Source organism: Rhinoraja longicauda, chromosome 34, assembly GCF_053455715.1.
Source record: "Rhinoraja longicauda isolate Sanriku21f chromosome 34, sRhiLon1.1, whole genome shotgun sequence".
NCBI classification, from domain to species: Eukaryota; Metazoa; Chordata; class Chondrichthyes; order Rajiformes; family Arhynchobatidae; genus Rhinoraja; species Rhinoraja longicauda.
In genome coordinates, this window is record NC_135986.1 from 781,630 (window position 1) to 796,892 (window position 15,263).

The 15,263-nt window shown below is 49.7% G+C and overlaps 1 protein-coding gene across 1 annotated transcript in view; it reads left to right on the forward strand.

Annotated features, from left to right (window-relative positions):
• The window catches only part of dnah2 (dynein, axonemal, heavy chain 2), a 154,363-nt gene that overhangs the window by 83,976 nt on the left and 55,124 nt on the right, over nucleotides 1–15,263 (forward strand). The window contains exons 46-55 of the mRNA XM_078427651.1: nucleotides 810–1,034; nucleotides 2,555–2,659; nucleotides 3,625–3,813; nucleotides 4,624–4,709; nucleotides 5,046–5,176; nucleotides 5,729–5,875; nucleotides 7,772–7,939; nucleotides 10,633–10,793; nucleotides 11,757–11,896; nucleotides 12,821–12,953. Coding sequence (XP_078283777.1) covers nucleotides 810–1,034; nucleotides 2,555–2,659; nucleotides 3,625–3,813; nucleotides 4,624–4,709; nucleotides 5,046–5,176; nucleotides 5,729–5,875; nucleotides 7,772–7,939; nucleotides 10,633–10,793; nucleotides 11,757–11,896; nucleotides 12,821–12,953 — 1,485 coding nt within the window. The remainder of the gene's footprint in view (nucleotides 1–809; nucleotides 1,035–2,554; nucleotides 2,660–3,624; nucleotides 3,814–4,623; nucleotides 4,710–5,045; nucleotides 5,177–5,728; nucleotides 5,876–7,771; nucleotides 7,940–10,632; nucleotides 10,794–11,756; nucleotides 11,897–12,820; nucleotides 12,954–15,263) is intronic.

Sequence of the window (15,263 nt, forward strand, 5' to 3'; positions counted from 1 at the left end):
AGGAGGTGTTGACGGGGAGTTGGGAAAGTGGGTAATGAAGGGGAGTTGGGAAAGGAGGTGTTGACGGGGAGTTGGGAAAGTGGGTAATGATGGGGAGTTGGGAAAGTGGGTTATGATGGGGAGTTGGGAATGGAAGTGTTGATGGGGAGTTGGGAAAGGAGGTGTTGATGGGGAGTTGGGAATGGAGGTGTTGATGGGGAGTTGGGAAAGTGGGTTATGATGGGGAGTTGGGAATGGAGGTGTTGATGGGAAGTTGGGAAAGGAGGTGTTGACGGGGAGTTGGGAAAGTGGGTAATGATGGGGAGTTGGGAAAGTGGGTTATGATGGGGAGTTGGGAATGGAGGTGTTGATGGGGAGTTGGGAAAGGAGGTGTTGATGGGGAGTTGGGAAAGTGGGTTATGATGGGGAGTTGGGAATGGAGGTGTTGATGGGGAGTTGGGAAAGGAGGTGTTGATGGGGAGTTGGGAAAGTGGGTGTTGACGGGGAGTTGGGAAAGTGGGTTATGTTGGGGAGTTGGGAAAGTGGGTTATGTTGGGGAGTTGGGAAAGTGGGTTATGTTGGGGAGTTGGGAAAGTGGGTTATGATGGGGAGTTGGGAAAGGAGGTGTTGATGGGGAGTTGGGAAAGGAGGTGTTAATGGGGAGTTGGGAAAGTGGGTTATGTTGGGGAGTTGGGAAAGTGGGTTATGATGGGGAGTTGGGAAAGGAGGTGTTGACGGGGAGTTGGGAACGTTGAGCAAGGGGACATGGGGGGAATAGTTGCTCTGTCGTTCTGAAAGCGATCCTTGACTTTCCTCGTCCATACTCGCAGACAACGTCCCGTAACGTGCAGGAAATCATCGAGAGCCGGGTGGAAAAGAGAACAAAAGGAGTTTATGTCCCTCTCGCCGGCAAGAAGCTCATCACGTTTATGGATGACCTGAACATGCCGGCCAAGGACACCTTCGGCTCCCAGCCACCGCTGGAGCTGCTCCGGCTGTGGATCGATTACGGCTTCTGGTACGACCGACTCAAGCAGTCTATAAAGCACATCAAGGTAATGACACCCTCTTGCTGCGGTACCTTTCAATGCCTCCGCTTGCCCGAGAACAACTCCAGAGATTCTAGGGTGGCAGAGGGCAGAGACATGCTCAGTTTCATGTTGCTCTGAGAATTGATATCTCCAACAGTGCAGTCGTAATCCTGCACAGCATAGCCTTTCCCAGCACTACACTTTAGGGGCAGCACAGTGGCACAGAGGTGCTGCTTTAAGTGCCAGAAACCCGGTTCGATCCTGACCTCAGGTGCTGTCTGTGCGGAGTTTGCACGTTCTCCCTGTGACTGCGTGTGTTTCGTTTGGATGCTCACTATTCCTCCCACATCCTGATGATGTGGCTTGCAGGTTAACTGGCTCGTAAATGACCCCAGTTCAGTTTTTTAAACGTTTTTTATGAGAGATACATCGTGAAAACAGGCCCTTCGGCCCACCAAGTCTGTGCCGACCATGATCACCCATACACTAGTTCAATCCTGTAACTTAGAGACAATTTACAGAAGCCAACTAACTTACAAACCCATGCGGTCACAGGAAAAAGGTACAAACTCTACAGACAGCAGCTGTAGTCAGGATTGAACCCAGGTCTCTGGCGCTGTACCGCTGGGCACCCGTGCCACTAGAGTTATTCCTTCAGCAGAAGACAGTCAGTGGAGGTCGACATGCGAAACGTCCAGTCCACCCCCATAGCCAGCGCGGCTCACACTACGACATATGGGGAAAGGATGGGTCGGCTGGGCTTGTATTCACTGGAATTCAGAAGGATGAGAGGGGATCTTATAGAAACATATACAATTCTTAAAGGATTGGACAGGCTAGATGCAGGAAAAATGTTCCCCATGTTGGGGGAGTCCAGAACCAGGGGTCACAGTTTATGAATAAGGGGTCGGCCATTTAGGACTGAGGTGAGGAAAAACTTTTCCACCCAGAGAGTTGTGAATCTGTGGGATTCTCTGCCACAGAAGGCAGTGGAGGCTGATTCACTGGATCTTTTCAAGAGAGAGTTAGATTTAGCTCTTCGGGCCAAAGGAATCAAGGGATTTGGGGAAAAGGCAGGAACAGGGAACTGAATTTAGATGATCCACCATGATCATATTGAATGGCGGTGCTGGCTCGAAAGACCGAATGGCCTCCTCCTGCACCTATGTTTATATCAGAATCAGAATTACCTTTATTTGTTATCCAAAAAACAAGTCTTTTGGACGCGATTTCGTCACCCACAGTCCAACAATAAGAGCAATAAAATAAGCAATTACACAACCACAACCAACACAAAAAAAAGAAAATAAGAAACATCCATCACAGTGAGTCTCCTCCAGTCCCCTCCTCACTGTGATGGAAGGCCAGAATGTCATTTCTCTTCCCCTGCCATCTTCTCCCGTGGATGTTTCTAATGGGGACGTTAATGGGGAAATTCTGTGCCGAGGTATTCCAAGGTGGCGCCCTGTAACGTTGAGGGCAGCCGCTGATAGCCGTGTGGAGGTGGCACGTTGACGCGCTGGGTGCTGGTGTTGTCTCCACAGGAGATGTTTCTGATGGGTGCGATGGGGCCGCCCGGTGGAGGACGTACGATCATCTCACCCCGCCTGCTGAGCCGCTTTAACCTGGTCAACATGACCTTCCCCGTGGTAGGTGGCACTCCTTACTCAACCCAGCACTAACACGTCTGAAAATCAGGCAATTAGGTGATATTTACCATACCATATTTCCGTATCAGGACATCCGAGATGTCCTCATTCTTTAGGGGACGGGAGTTCCCCTCTCCCATCATAGATGAGGCCCTCACTTGTGTCTCCTCGGTACCCCGCAGATCCGCCCTTGCTCCCCCTCCTCCCAGTCGCAACAGAGACAGAGTCCCCCTCGTCCTTACCCTCCACTCATCAGCCGTCGCGTACAACACACAATCCTCTGAAATTTCCACCACCTCCAATGAGATCCCACCCACCACTAGCCACATTTTCCCATCTCCACCCCTTTCCGCCTTCTGCAGAGACCGTTCCCTCCGCAACTCCCTGGTTAACTCATCCCTTCCCACCCAAACCACCTCCTCCCCAGGTTCCATCCCCAGCAACTGCAGAAGATGCAACACCTAGTCCCTATACCTCCCCCCCTCGACTCTGTCCAGGGTCCCCGACAGTCCTTTCAGGTTAGGCAGAGGTTCACTTGCACCTCCAACCTCACCTACTGTATCCATTGTTCAAGATGTGGACTCTTATACATCGGCAAGACCAAACGTAAACTGGGCGATTGATTCGCTGAACATCTTCACTCAGTCTGCCTGAACCTATCTGATCTCCCGAAGATAGACACAAGAAGCTGGAGTAACGGCGGGTCAGGCAGCATCTCTGAAGAAAAGGAATAGGTGACGTTTCGGGTCGAGACCCTTCTCCAGACATGGACAGGCGAGGTTTTGCAGTGTGACCTCTCTTCAGACTAGAGTCTGAAGTCCGGAGAAGGGTCCCGACCTGCTGGCTCGTCTGCCCACAGATGCTGCCTGACCAGCTGAGTTCCTCCAGCACCATACCCTGCTGTGATTTTCCTGCTTAGGGTCCCACAGCAGGTTGACATGTGAGACTTTCCCCCCCCTGTGCAGACATCACAGATCAAGCGCATTTTCAGCACCATGATAAACCAGAAGCTGCAGGACTTTGAAGAGCAGCTGAAACCAATCGGTAACATCATCACGGAGGCCACCATCGAACTTTACAATGAGGTTGTTCAGAAGTTTCTGCCGACACCAACCAGGATTCACTACCTCTTCAACCTCAGAGACATCTCCAAGGTACTGCTCCCTTGCCTGCTCCTATCCCCATTGTCACCCCCACTCTACGCTTCTCCTACACTCTCAAGTTCCCCCTGTCCTCTGCTCCTGCACAGCCTTTTACACAAGTTGATAAGCGATAGGAGCAGAATTAGGCCATTCGGCCCAGCAAATCTACTCCACCATTCAATCATGGCTAATCTGTCTCTCCCTCCTAACCCCATTCTCCTGCCTTCCCCCCATAACCCTTGACACCCATACTAATCAAAAGAATCTATCTCTGCTGTAAAAAATATCCATTGACTGTGGCAATGAATTCCACAGATTCACCACCCACTGACTAAAGAAATTCCTCCTTATCCCTTTCCCATGGTCTTTCTTTTGCCTCTCACCTGTTTATCCTTTCTCGGTTACTGTTGCTGCTATTTCCCCTTTCTGCCCTTCTATTCCCTCTCTCATCTCCCCCCCCTTTCCATTTTACTTCTGCCTTTCTTTGGCTGTTCCTCACCCTCTTTCCAATATATTCATGGAGACACAAAAGTGTGCAGATGCCGGAATCTGGAACAAAATCAAACTGATGCAGGAACCGAGGGGTCAGGTATCGTCTTTGGGGGCAAAGAGATAATCGACGTTTCAAGCCAAAACCTTGCATTGTGTAGGTAGAGACAAAATAGTGGAGTAACTCAGCGGGTCAGGCAGCATCTCGGGAGAGAAGGAATGGGTGGCGTGACCAATGTCCTATCCGTGTACCTGCCTAAATGTTTCTTAAACATTTCATCCCAGTTGCTTTGCTTGCGCTGAATCCTGCACTTGTTTGATTGCTGCCCACAGATCTTCCAAGGGATGCTTCGCATGCACAAAGACTACCATGACTCGAAGTCTAGCATCGCGCGTTTGTGGGTTCACGAATGCTTCAGGTGCTCATCTTACTTCATCCCCAATGCTTGTCCCATTGATTTGTTGGGTTACAATTCCATCTGAATTATCGATCTCTGGTCTTGCTGTTCTAATCTAGATTTTTCATAGCGAGAGGATTTGAGTTAAGGAGCAAAATGCTGGAGTAACTCAGCAGCATCACTGGAGAGAAGGAATGGGTGTCGTTTCGGGTCCTTCTTCAGACTTTAGAGGGATGTGGGCCAAACGCAGGCAGGTGGACTAGTGTAGATGGGGCATGTTGGTCGGCGTGGGCAAGTTGGGCTGAAGGGCCTGTTTCCAGGGTGTAAGCATGACTGACTCCTGTTGTCGTGACGCAGGGTGTTTTCAGATCGGTTCGTGGATCACAAGGACATGGAGCTCTTTGTGGTGCTATTGAATGACAAGCTGGGCCACTTCCTGGATTTGACCTTCCACAACCTCTGCCCAAACAAGCAACCGCCTATCTTTGGTAAGTCTCATTACAATTACAGACAAACAACAGTACTGGCAGCGAGTTGCTCCCTGACGCAGGGTTTCATCGGGCTTTGTCTGTGCACATTCCTTGGCCATGGGTTGTCAGAAGGTTGTTGTGTTGGGTAGACAATGACCTATCCCTTTTTGTCATGCTACACCGTGCGACAGCGGGTAGAACTGCTGCCTCACAGCACCAGGGACCCGAGTTCAATCCTGACTACGGGATTACGCTGTCTATATAAATCATTCTTTTAAACTCCAATGGGTACAGGCCCAGTGCCATCAAATGCTCATCATAGGTTAACCCACTCATTCCTAGGATCATTCTTGTGAACTTCCTCTGGACCCTCTCTAGAGCCAGCACATCCTTCCTCAGATATGGTGCCCAAAATGGCTCACAATTATGAACTGATGTTGCATGGTTTATGAGACAATGGCTGCCATCCCTCACACCGGTTCCAGAAGCCCCTTTCCCAATTGGAAGTACAACTGACGCTTCTCCTGAAGTGACCCAGGGTTAACGTGGACATCTATCTCTCATGGCCAGGTGACTTCATACGAGGAGATGTGTATGAAGACCTAGTCAACTTCAAGGCACTGAAGACCTACATGGAGATGCAGTTGGACGAGTATAATGCAACGCCCGGCGTGGTGCCAATGAGCCTCGTTTTATTCAAAGATGCCATCGAACATGGTAACCAATATGATACTGCAGGGCTTCTGCATTGAACCAGCGAGCATTCACATGACCAGGAACGAGGTTAATCCCTGGGATGGCGGGCGGGACTGTCATATGAGGAAAGGTTGGAAAGACTGGGCTTGTATTCACAGGAGTTTAGAAGGATGAGAGGGGATCTTATAGAGACGTATTAAATTATAAAAGGACTGGACAAGCTAGATGCAGGAAAAATGTTCCCAATGTTGGGGGAGTCCAGAACCAGGGGCCACAGTCTAAAAATAAAGAGGAGGCCATTTAAAACTGAGGTGAGAAGAAACTTTTTCACCCAGAGAGTTGTGAATTTGTGGAATTCTCTGCCACAGAGGGCAGTGGAGGCCAATTCACTGGATGAATTTTTAAAAAAGTTAGATAGAGCTCTAGGGGCTAGTGGAACCAAGGGATATGGGGAGAGGGCAAGGCACGGATGACTGATTGTGGATGATCTGCCATGATTACAATGAATGGCGGTGCTGGTTTGAAGGGCCAAATGGCCTCCTCCTGCATCTATTTTCTTTGTTTCTCTGACCAGGGACAGATCTTCACACTTCAGCCTCCCTGTCTTCCTCAAAGGGCAAAGGTTTTTTCAGTATTCAAAAAAGCTACAAAATTATTTTTAAAAGGTGTTTGTGATTTCACTATAGATTTAGCATCAAGCCAAGCCTGTTCCTTGGAACAGTGGTGTGAACGTTGATTTCTCTAATTTCAAGCAACTCCCACTTCCTTCCCTCCCCCCATTCCCCCACCCTGGTCGGCCTACTAGTTCTACTGTTCACATCCTTGTATCCCTGTTGTTAGCACGTCTGCCCCAGCCAACAACACCACCCTTCCCGAGGTCATCTGTTGTCGACCTTAGGTTTTTTTTGGCCTCCTCTATCTTTCAGTCTTAACTAAGGTTCCGACCCGAAACGTCACCTATTCCTTTTCTCCAGCGACACTGCCTGACACGGGCGGCACTGTCTGAGCGGCACGGTGGTGCAGCGCTAGAGTTGCTGCCTGACAGCGAATGCAGCGCCAGAGACCTGGGTTCAATCCCGACTACAGGTGCTGTCTGTACGAAGTTTGTACCTTCTCTCCGTGGCCTGCGTGGGTTTTCCCCGGGATCTTCGGTTTCCTCCCACGCTCCAAAGACGTACCAAAGAGGTTGGTAGATTAATTGGCTTGGTACATGTAAAGAGTGTCCCTAGTGGGTGTAGGATGGTGTTAATGTGCGGGGATCGCTGGGCGGCGCGGTCCCGGTGCACCGGAAGGGCCTGTTTCCTTAAACTGTATCTCTAAACTAAACCCGCTGAATGACTCCAGCATTTTGGTGTCCATCTATCACGATGGACCACACACTGTCCACCACTCCCTGCAGCCTCCTTCGTTCCTGAGCATTCGAGTTACCGAACCAAGGCCGTGATGCAATCAGTCAGTGTGCTATCCACCGTAATCCTGTAGAGGTTCGATGGAGTGTTACATGTGTTGCAAAAAAGGCACAAAGTGCTGGAGTAACTCAGCGGGTCGAGCAGCATTTGTGGAGAACATAGATAGGTGACGTTTCATAGAGTGCTGGAATAACTCAGCGGGTCAGGCAGCATCTGTGGAGAACATGGATAGGTGACATTTCACAGAGTGCTGGAGTAACTCAGCGGGTCAGGCAGCATCTGTGGAGAACATGGATAGGTGACGTTTCACAGAGTGCTGGAGTAACTCAGCGGGTCAGGCAGCATATGTGGAGAACATGGATAGGTGACGTTTCACAGAGTGCTGGAATAACTCAGCGGGTCAGGCAGCATCTGTGGAGAACATGGATAGGTGACGTTACGGGCCGGGACGCTTTGTGTTACATGCGTTGGCCAGCCTGAGCTGCGATCTGCTCTCTTCCTCCCGCAGTGACCCGAATCGTGCGTGTGATCAGCCAGCCGAGGGGGAACATGCTCTTGGTTGGGATTGGAGGGAGCGGGCGGCAGAGTCTGTCCCAGCTGTCTGCCTTCATTTCTGTCTACAACACCTACAAAATCGAGGTTACCCGGGTCTACCACAAGATGGAGTTCAGAGATGGTAAGTCAGCTGCCCTCTGTCCCCCACTGAATCATACAGCGTGGAAACAGCCCTGCCCGCCCAACCTGCCTACACCGACCAACATGCCCCATCTACACCCGTCCATAACCCTCTAAACCTGCCCACACCGACCAACATGCCCCATCTACACTCATCCCACCCTCTAAACCTGCGCACACCGACCAACATGCCCCATCTACACCCGCCCATAACCCTCTAAACCTGCCCACACCGACCAACATGCCCCATCTACACCCGCCCATAACCCTCTAAACCTGCCCACACCGACCAACATGCCCCATCTACACCCGCCCATAACCCTCTAAACCTGCCCACACCGACCAACATGCCCCATCTACACTCATCCCACCCTCTAAACCTGCGCACACCGACCAACATGCCCCATCTACACCCGCCCATAACCCTCTAAACCTGCGAACACCGACCAACATGCCCCATCTACACTCATCCCACCCTCTAAACCTGCGCACACCGACCAACATGCCCCATCTACACCCGCCCATAACCCTCTAAACCTGCCCACACCGACCAACATGCCCCATCTGCACTCGTCCCACCTGCCCAAAACCCTCTAAACCTGTCCTATCCATGTACCTGTCCAAATGTCTCATAAATGTTGTGATAGTCCCTGCCTCAACTGCCTCCTCCAGCAGCTCGTTCCATACACCCACCACCCTCTGTGTGAAAATGTTACCCCTCAGATTCCTAGTAAATCTTTCCCCCCCTCACCTTAAACCAACGTCCTCTAGTTTTTGATTTCCCTACTCTGGGCAAAAGACTGTGCATTAACCTGAATTATTCCTCTCATGATTTTTATACACCTCTATAAAATCACCCCTCATCCTCCTGCGCTCCAGGGAATAAAGTCCTAGCCTGCTCAACCTCTCCCTATAGCTCAGGCCCTCGATTCCTGACAACATCCTTGTAAATCTTCCCTGCACCCTTTCCAGCTTGACAACATCTTTCCTATAACAGGGTGACCTAATCTGAACACAATACTCGAAACGTGTCCTCACCAATGTCTTGTCCAACTGTAACATGACCTCGCAACGTCTTTACTCAGCATGTCTCTCTGGGTGTAATGTCACTGTGTGCTTCTGCAACCCAGTGGATACATGCCAGTTAGGGTTGCCAACTATCTCACTCCCAAATATGGGACGTCACCGCCCCGCGCCCCACGTGACCTCACCCAGCCAGCGGCTACGTGCTCGCGCTCCACAAATGGCCTTCTACGTTTACAAGACTCTTGGAGCTTCATAAAACTTCCCTTGAATCAAGACGGAATCATTGTCAAACAAAGATTGTCACCAAACTAAAGACGGAAAGAAATATGGATAGACTAGGCTTGTACTCGCTGGAATTTAGAAGACTGAGGGGGGATCTTATTGAAACATATAAAATTCTTAAGGGGTTGGAGAGGCTAGATGCAGGAAGATTGTTCCCGATGTTGGGGGAGTCCAGAACCAGGGGTCACAGCTTAAGGATAAGGGGGAAGTCTTTTAGGACCGAGATGAGAAAACATTTCTTCACACAGAGAGTGGTGAGTCTGTGGAATTCTCTGCCATAGAAGGTAGTTGAGGCCAGTTCATTGGCTATATTTAAGAGGGAGTTAGATGTGGCCCTTGTGGCTAAAGGGATCAGGGGGTATGGAGAGAAGGCAGGTACAGGTTACTGAGCTGGATGATCAGCCATGATCATATTGAATGGCGGTGCAGGCTCGAAGGGCCGAATGGCCCACTCCTGCACCTATTTTCTATGTTTCTATGTTTCTATGGAAATAAAAACAAAATGCTGGCATACTGTGCAGGTCAGGCAGCATCTGTGGAGAGAGAAATAGGGTTAACGAGCTTGATGAAACGTGAGCTCAGTTGCTCTCTCCACGAGCATGTCTATTCAGGTCAGCATTTATTTCAGATTCCCATTATAAAATGTCTTGTGACATTTTATTTTTGAACAAGGTCTCAGGGTGAATTAGTCAATTAATCGTTGACGTGCAAGCAGGTAAGAGTTAATCTTGGCACAGACATTGTGGGCCGAAGGGCCTGTTCTCTGTTCCAAGTGGTGCTACATCGAAAACAAACAAGGGTCGAATGATAGATCTGAGATCCGGGTGGGGGAGGGGGGGATCAGGAGCAGGAGGGGAAATCTTCGCTGGTGATTCTCTGGACAGATGAGACTGGTGCCGTTTACTATTCTTCTAGCTCCTTACGGAAGAATAGCTCCTTCGCTAGACTCTTGTCCCATTGACAGGATACTGGATAATGTCTAGCATATCCCAGATAGAGGAGATGAGGAAGGGTACTAAACTTAAAGGCAGGTAGACACAAAATGCTGGAGTAACTCAGCGGGTCAGGCCGCATCTCGGGAGATAAGGAATGGGTGATGTTTCGGGTCGAGACCCTTCCTCAGACTGATGTCGGGAGTGGGAAGGAATGGGTGACGTTTCGGGTCGAGACCCTTCTTCAGACAATGTCCTGCCCCCTCCCCTGACATCCGTCTGAAGAAGGGTCTCAACCTGAAACGTCACCCATTCCTTCTCTCCCGAGATGCTGCCTGACCCGCTGAGTTACTCCAGCCTTTTGTGTCTACCTTCGATTTCTACCAGCATCTGCAGTTTTCTTTCCTAAACTTAAAGGCGTGTATGTTGATTGAACTCACCCGTACCTTTGCAGATCTCAAGAAAATTTACAAAGAGGCTGGGGTTCAAAATAATCCAACCTTGTTCCTGTTCACGGACATGCAGCTAGTGGAAGAGAGCTTCTTGGAAGATATCAATAATATCCTGAGCTCTGGAGAAGTCCCAAATTTGTTTAAAGTAGACGAGTTTGAGGAGGTGAGTCAATGATCGAGAGGTAAAATGCTTTAAACCTCCTGCCTTCACGCACAGTTCCGGCATGCCGCATCGAGATGAACAGCTAATTGCAGTGGCGATCATACCAGATGACTGACGTTGAGGAGCTGGCTGCCTTGAATGTCCTGCAAAGGTTGAAAAGCCAACTACCTTAATCATCTTCAAGAGACCCAATATCGCTTCCTTCTTGATACCGACATGTCCTAGAATATCCGCATGCCTTTCCTGATCTTGCTGTTCTCACTGCCATTATTGGTGGCACATGAATGATTGCTACAAGTGGCACAAGTTCACGGCTGGCTGTAGTTCTCTACTGGACTGGGTCTGCACTGTGAACATGTCTCAGATCAGAGGGATGTCACCAGGCTTGGAAAAGGTGCAGAAGAGATTCAACATTATAGGAAGAGGTTGAAAAGGCTGTGACTTCTTTTTATATGGAGAGCCAGAAGCTGAGGGGTGACCATATTGAGATGTGCAAGAATCAGGAGGGGTGTGGATAAAGTGAAGGCTCACAGCCTTTCTCCAAGGGTAGAGGATTCTAAAAGTAGAGGGCACAGGCTGAAGATGAGAGGGAGGAAATTTAAGTGTGACTTCAGGGCAACCTCTTCACTCTCAGGGTAGTCAGTATCTGGAACGAGCTGCCAGAGGAAGCTGTAGAAGCAGAAAGTATCACAAAATGCTGGTGTAACTCAGCGGGTCAGGCAGCATCTCAGGAGAGCATCTGTAGAAGCAGATACAACTGCAACTTTAAAAAGACGTTTGGACAGATAGATGGACCAGATGGGTTAAAAGGGCTATGGACCAAATGCAGGCAATTGGAATGAGTCCAATATGCCAATGAGATGAACATGGACAAGGTGGGCTGTCGGCTTGTTGGACTGTACCCTCTCACTCTTTGAGGATAGTTTGGTTAATGTGGTCATTAATCATTTTCTCCACATCTAGATCAAAAATGCCCTGTTGGATGAAGCAAAAAATGAGTCCATTCCCGAAACAAATGAAGGAATCTTCAATTTCTTCATGGAAAGAGTGAGAAACAATCTCCACATGGTGATGTGCATGAGTCCGATCGGAGACCCCTTCAGGTGAGAGCTGGTGGGATGTGGCGTTCACAAGATCAGTCTGTGTGCTCCTGTATAATGCTTGCACTGAACCCATGACTCTGCATCAACACATGTCCCGATATTCAGGACTAGAGGGTGTGAGCTACAGGGAGAGGTTGAGTAGGCTGGGTCTATATTCCTTGGAGCGCAGGAGGATGAGGGGTGATTTTTAGATTTTTTTTTTAGATTTAGAGCTACAGCGCGGAAACAGGCCCTTCGGTCCACCGAGTCCGTGCCACCCAGCGATCCCCGCACATTAACACTATCCTACACACACTAGGGACAATTTTTGCATTTACCCAGTCAATTAACCTACATACCTGTACGTCTTTGGAGTGTGGGAGGAAACCGAAGATCTCGGAGAAAACCCACGCAGGTCACGGGGAGAACGTACAAACTCCGTACAGACGGCGCCCGTAGTCAGGATCGAACCTGAGTCTCCGGCGCTGCATTCGCTGTAAGGCAGCAACTCTACCGCTGCGCCACCGTGCCGCGAATCTTACAAAATCTTACGGATTTTGTACAAAATCATGAGAGGAATAGATTGGGTAGATGCACAGAGTCTCTTGCCCAGAGTAGGGGAATCGAGGACCAGAGGACATAGATTCAAGGTGAAGGGGAAAAGATTTAATAGGAATCTGAGGGGTAACAAGCTGCAGCTGTGGGTGTATGGAACAAGCTGCCAGAGGAGGTAGTTGAGGCTGGGACTATCCCATCGTTTAAGAAACAGTTAGACAGGTACATGGATAGGACAGGTTTGGAGGGATATGGACCAAGCGCAGGCAGGTGGGATTAGTGTAGCTGGGACATGTTGGCCGGTGTGGGCAAGTTGGACCAAAGGGCCTGTTTCCACGCTGTATCACTCTGACTGTATGACACGTTGTTTTGCTGTGAACTGCGTTAAAGGAACCGTGTGCGGCAGTACCCAGCATTGGTCAACTGCACGACCATCGACTGGTTCTTAGAGTGGCCCAAAGATGCCTTGCTGGAGGTGGCCGAGCGATACCTGATGAAAGTGGACCTGGGAGGAACAGAGGAGGTAAGGAGCCCCCTCCGTCTGAGGAGTCTCGGAGTGCTGAGCCGGGCTTGCCCGAGGTATAAGGTAGACACAAAATGCTGGAGTAACTCAGCGGGTCAGGCAGCATCTCTGGAGAGAAGGAATGGGTGATGTTTCAGGTCGAGACCCTTTCAGGTCTCGACCCGAAACGTCACCCATTCCTTCTCTCCAGAGATGCAGCCTGACCCACTGAGCGACTCCAGCATTTTGTGTCTACCTTCAATTTAAACCAGCATCTGCAGTTTTTTTCCTACTCTCCTGAGTGATTCTGGGTGGCAGCCTCGTAGCGTCTCAGTTTATCATCGTCAAGAGTCATTAGTTTCATTGCCACATGCACTGACAGCACAGTTGGGCGTCACAGTGGCGCAGCGATAGAGCTGCTGCCTCACAGCGCCAGGAACCCATGTTCGACCCTGACTACCGGTGCTGTCTGTACGGAGTTTGTACGTTCTCCCCGTGACCTGCGTGGGTTTTCTCCGGGTGCTCCGGTTTCCTCCAACACTCCAAAGATGCGCAGGTTTGTTGCTTAATTGGCTTCTGTAAATTGTAAATTGGCCCGAGTGTGTGCTGGATAGTGCTCGTGTACGGGGTGATCGCTGGTCGGCCCAGATGCGGTGGGCCGAAGGGCTGTTTCCAGGCTGTATCTCTATAGTCTAAAAAGTCTCAAGAACAATGAACATTTTACCTGCTGCAACTTAACACAATAACACATTGAGGATGATATATAATAATCAATAAATTCATAACCATAATACTATGTAACCAAAATGGTGGTAGCGAGATGAGGGTGTGGCCAGGGCCGTGTGGGGCTCTGATGCAGTGGCTACCTTTTTGAGGCAGTGCCTCAGTGCTGGTGGTCTTGGTTCCATTGGCTCAGTCTTCCTCAAACCTAGACTGGGGAACACAGTGAGCAGTGCAGCGCTCCTCTCTTTCCCTTTCTCTCTTTCCCCCCTCCTTCTCTCCTCTTTCTCTTCTTTCTCTCTTCTTTCTCACCTCTTTCTCTCTCGCATCTTTCTCTCTTCTTTCTCTCTGTCTTTCTCCTCTTTCTCTCATCTTTCTCTTCTTTCTCACCTCTTTTTCTCTTTCCCTCTTCTTTCTCTCCTCTCTCTCTTCTTTCTCTCTTCTTTCTTTCTCCTCTTTCTCTCCTCTTTCTCTTCTTTCTCACCTCTTTTTCTCTTTCCCTCTTTCTCTCCTTCACCTCTTTCTCCTCTTTCTCTCCTCTTTCTCTCTCGTTTTTCTCTCCTCTTTCTCTTCTTTCTCTCTTCTTTCTCACCTCTTCCTCTCTCTCATCTTTCTCTCTTCTTTCTTTCTCCTCTTTCTCTTCTCTCACCTCTTTTTCTCTTTCCCTCTACTTTCTCCTCTTTCTCTTTCTCTCCTCTTTCTCCTCTTTCTCTCTCTTTCTCTCCTCTTTCTCTCTCTTTCTCTCCTTTTTCTCTCTTTCTCTCTTTCTTTCTCCCTTTCTCCTCTTTCTCTTTCTCACCACTTTCTCTCTTTCTCTCCTCTTTCTTTCTCCCTTTCTCCTCTTTCTCTTCTTTCTCACCACTTTCTCCCTTTCTCCTCTTTCTCTTCTTTCTCACCACTTTCTCCCTTTCTCTCCTCTTTCCCTTCTTTCACTTCTTTCTCACTTCCCCTTCTCCTGTTCCCGTGTGACTGTAACACCTGTGTTTTACAGATAGTGGATGACAGGTCTAGGTGGGCAACCAGTCTCACCTACTTGTACCCAGCAGTTATGATGTGGCTGGGGTCTGGCCTCTCCCGGACTGTCAGCCAGCAATAGGGATCAGAGCGGCATCCCATCTGATGTAGAGGGTGCAGTCCCACACTGTTCATAGTGCAGGGGAGTTTAGTTTTAGTTTAGTTTAGAGATACAGCGTGGAAACAGGCCCTTTGCCCCACCGAGTCCATACTGGCCAGCGATCCCTGCACATTAACGCTATCCTACGCACACCGGGGGTAATTTTTTTTTTACACGTACACCAAGCCAATTAACCAACATACCTGCACGTCTTTGGAGTCTGGGAGGAAAGCGAAGATCTCGGAGAAAACTCACGCAGGTCATGGGGAGAACGTGCAAACTCCGTACAGACGGCGCCCGTAGTTGGGATGGAACCCGGGTCTCTGGCGCTACAAGCGCTGTAAGGCAGCAACTGTACCGCTGCGCCACCGCGGCCGTCCATAAGGGAGCTGGGAGTAAGAGCAAGATCAAGGGTTATATCGTGATTCCAAGTGAAGCAACCCAGAGGAAGGTTCCCAGTCCGGATTGTGAAATGGCTGAGGCAGGGGCAAGGGAAG